The sequence below is a fragment of the Pygoscelis adeliae genome, unplaced genomic scaffold, assembly GCF_000699105.1.
Source record: "Pygoscelis adeliae isolate BGI_AS28 unplaced genomic scaffold, ASM69910v1 Scaffold318, whole genome shotgun sequence".
NCBI classification, from domain to species: Eukaryota; Metazoa; Chordata; class Aves; order Sphenisciformes; family Spheniscidae; genus Pygoscelis; species Pygoscelis adeliae.
In genome coordinates, this window is record NW_008825430.1 from 4735634 (window position 1) to 4739621 (window position 3988).

Sequence of the window (3988 nt, forward strand, 5' to 3'; positions counted from 1 at the left end):
AGGAAAATTGTAAAGTAATAAAATTTATCACATGGCAGTCTTCCCCTCTGACTGGTGCTCACAGGGCACCAATGCAAACTTGTCAGATAAATGCTTTTCTTGTCAGGTTTGGGCTAAAAAACTGTATGGTTAGCTTTGTGTCCAGCTGATGATATAAAGTCATCATTGTAGGACTGTAATGAAGCGGCAAGAGTAAGCAAAGAGAATGATATCACAAGCTGAAGTTATTCCTACTTTTTAAGTCTTGATGCAAGAACGAGTTTTTAACAGTCTAATTCACTGCAAGCTGCCATACTATCCACCAGCTGGAGAAGTGAACCGTGAAAGTCCGCCCATCTTTATATAGTCTCTGAGGAAATACCAATGCATTGGTTTTATTAAACCCTTGTGAGAAAGCCAAGTTTGAAGCTGCTGGGGACTTGTATCATTTCCAAGGCATGTGGAGAGGGGGTGAAAGGAAACGTCACTTGAAAGAGATATTTGGTATCGAGCATCAGCTGTGGAACATCCTCACGATTGTTTAGCATAGCCTGAAATTATAACAGAAAGGGTAAGAAAATATTGTATTACGAATCAAAGCAAAAACAGTACATTGTTTGCTTCCCATTGCAAATCTTGCTTTCACATGATGTTAAGGAGTCTTGTTTTGATCGGTTCCAAATGTCTAGAAGCTGAGCAACTTCGTAACAATATGATGTAAAGGTCAAGTATAACTATGCAGCATCAAAAACTGTGTGTATGAAGTATCCTGTAACTTGAATATGAGAAATAATAGTTGTAGCTCTTACCTGGACTTTACGAACAAATGATGGAGTCACTCTTTTCTCAAAATCATCTATTGGAGTGTAGGAGTTGAGGATCTTAACTATCTGTTCAAATTACACAAGACTATTTCAGTACGTCACAAAAAGTGAGAAGACAGTAAGAAGAAAGCATTAATATGATATCTGTATCGATATTTAATGGAAGTTTCAGTAAAGAATTTTACAATAAGGAGAGAATTTTGACCTAATGAGTTGGTTACATATATGACTCATTTCCAGAGGTGTCAGCAGGATCAAAGAGATATAGAAAAAGCTGAATCAATTAAGGGAAAAAACAAAAAAAGCCTGTGACAAAGTAAAGAAAATACATTGTGGAGTAAAAACATGGGATAGAACAAAGCAGGCAAGTATTTACCATGGGAGCAGTTAAAATGCTAACAATCAGGAATAAGGAGTTAAAAAAGTCAGTTTAACAAGTGGTAATGTGGAACGCTGAGGAATGCTATTTTTTTATCAAATGAAAGGCCAATAGCTCTTTGCAACAAGTTATTTTAGATAGCTAAGATTCTGCAATTGGTGCTGCCAGAAGGAAACAGATGGGTTAATTACCTGCACAGTAGAAAGAGATGTGCAGTGTTCACATATCTCCTTGGCATCATCATCTGTGATCTTTTTGACCTGAAGGAGCCAGGCTGCTTGAGCTAGAGGCTCCAAAGTTTCTTTGGCATTGCTGCTTTGAAGATTCTTGTCCTTAAGCCATTCTTCCAAGTAGCTGATATTACATCTGGGTTAAACCATGAACGGACAACAGAAATGTCAGGTTCTCCCTAACAAGCAAGTTACATTAAAGACTTTTAAAGAAGGAATGCTCCTCTAATGCAGTGTTCAAATTCATACATTTTAAGTTAAAAACCATACCTGTAGATCATAAAAATCGAACAATTAATAGCTTATTGATCTGTAAGTTTAATCCCTTGTATATTTCAATCCTTTTTATTTTTTTTATTTCTTAAATAATAAATTGGATAATAGGATAATATATAATATAATAATTGGATAATAGGAAGCAAGTTATTAGTTTAGCTGTTGTTTACAGAAAATTACTAATATATACTGGCATTGCCTATTACACTGTAGAACTATATGTCTTTAAAATATTCATTTACAACTGAACTTATACAGGAAATGAGAACAATCTTTGCACATTACAAAGCAGGGCCGGACTTATAACTGATGACCTAAAGGTTAAAGCAGCTTTCTTCTAGTAATATTCCCAGCTAGGTCTAGATTTTACTGATTTTCTTTCACCTTAGTCTGCAGACTGTCTAATGGAGAACAAGTGAACTGTATCTTCTGCAAAACAGTTAGGAGCATGTTCTCTTGATGCTCGTAACAAGAGAGATGATGCCTGATCCAAACCCTCAAAGGCTCTCTCTCAGTGCCTTTCTCGTCACAGGGCATGAAAAATGCAAGTCAGCTTTTGTCTGTCTGCCAGCCAGGGGATGCTGCACCTGTTTACTACAGTAAGAAAGAATCAAAAATACTATTCATCACATCATGAGTGAACTAGCGTGGAAAGAATCCTAAACATGTCTGACTTTAAATTCCAGACCGTAATTTTCTCTGTCTTTTCCTCCATTAGTGTTTCCATGGAAAGAACAATTTGTAATATGTTATGTTGAGAAAGCTCAGCCCAAAAGGCAAAGATCTATTTTTTCCAAAAGAGTAAAATACAATTAGCTACTTCCAGTAGAACGGTTACGGGATATCCAGTGACTTAGCGATAAAGGACATTACATAAAAGCATTAAAAACTCATTCTCAAGCAACTGCTTGTTGAAACTTTACGGGCTTTACCTTATCTGCATTCCTTTTCTACAAGAGCACATGTCCTTGCGGAGGAAGAGACTATTGAGGGTGATAGCGCCAATCAGAAAGAAAAGCTGCTTCACTGCCTGCTTTAGAAGCTCAGAGTCCAAGCCATTCTGGCACATAGTACTATAAAAATAGCTGAGCTGTTGCAGGATGGAGGTCATTGTGTAGGTATCCGTGTCATCTATACTAGAAGAACGTTTACGGAACCCTGTAGGTTTCAAGCCAGAAATTCCCTGAAGACTTTCATATTCCAGCATGCCTGGTACTGAAAGACAATGGAAAATAACTGGTAAGACCAATGCTCCTAAGGCTCCTTTTAGTTACGTTAACTTAATTATTGAACAAAACCTACTTTCAGGATATTTTAAAAGTTAAATGATACAAGAAAAATAAGATACTGACAAAGGCTTCTGGAGCACACAAATTTTAAAAAGCCTTTTGTTTTTGTAGAATGTCAATTGGTTTCAAAGCATTATCCCACACCAGGAAATGTTGTGAGGAAAAAGTCTTTCCGAACCCTGTGGGGATATACCATTCAGTGGAATTTGTATGTGCAGAAACACACATGCAGGTACACATATGTATAAATCAACAGGAGAAAGAAGTCTGTCCCACCTTTTGCCTCCATGTATAAGCTCTATTCGTACACTTCACAAGCTACATTTAAGTCTGCTTGGGTTGCTGCTGTCTTACCGATCATGGGCTGAATGTTGTTCTCCATTACAATAATGAATTGGTGATAGATACGAATGGCCAAATCACTAAGGATTTGTCTGTATTCTGAGAGATCAAAATGCTTCAAACAGTTCTTATTCTGACGTGGAGTGTTACGCTTCATAAATTCCTACAAGTAAGTTGTAAATGTAATTATTAGAAATCACATAACATTATAATTATAAATTGTAACTGTAATGTAATGTTTATATTAGAGTAACTCATTCCATCTCTGGCTGAACACAGTCTCAGAATGAGTCAAAGCTACAGCTAACTTCAATGGACGCTTCCAGTTCTGGGCTTCTTGCACTTAATTTTCCAGTCTATGTTGACGTTTACTCTGTTCTTAAAGCCTGCTAAAACCAAAGGAAATACATGCATAGATTTCAATGAACTTTGGAGCAATTCCTAAATCACTTAAACAGAAAATAAAAGCCACCTCCCCCCCCCCCAGGAAAAAAAAAAATGCAAAATGCAGTTTTTAAACTATTTTGGTAAAAAAAAAAATTACATTTTATTGCTGCAAAGGAATCTCATTTTTGGACTTTTCATCAGGAAAGTTCTGACTTCAAAAGTCTAGACTGACTCCTAACTTGTGTGAAGTCTTGAATGTTCATTACAAATATAGATTAAAAA

General features: G+C 36.4%; 1 protein-coding gene across 1 annotated transcript in view; it reads right to left on the minus strand.

The window, feature by feature from the left end:
- Nucleotides 1-377: 377 nt before the first annotated feature.
- MYO5C (myosin VC) overlaps nucleotides 378-3988 on the minus strand; it is a 34548-nt gene continuing 30937 nt past the window's right edge. Inside the window, exons 37-41 of the mRNA XM_009330968.1 lie at nucleotides 3332-3482; nucleotides 2621-2903; nucleotides 1374-1548; nucleotides 789-869; nucleotides 378-530 (exon numbers count right to left, since the gene is read on the minus strand). Of these exons, the coding sequence (XP_009329243.1) occupies nucleotides 378-530; nucleotides 789-869; nucleotides 1374-1548; nucleotides 2621-2903; nucleotides 3332-3482 (843 nt within the window). The remainder of the gene's footprint in view (nucleotides 531-788; nucleotides 870-1373; nucleotides 1549-2620; nucleotides 2904-3331; nucleotides 3483-3988) is intronic.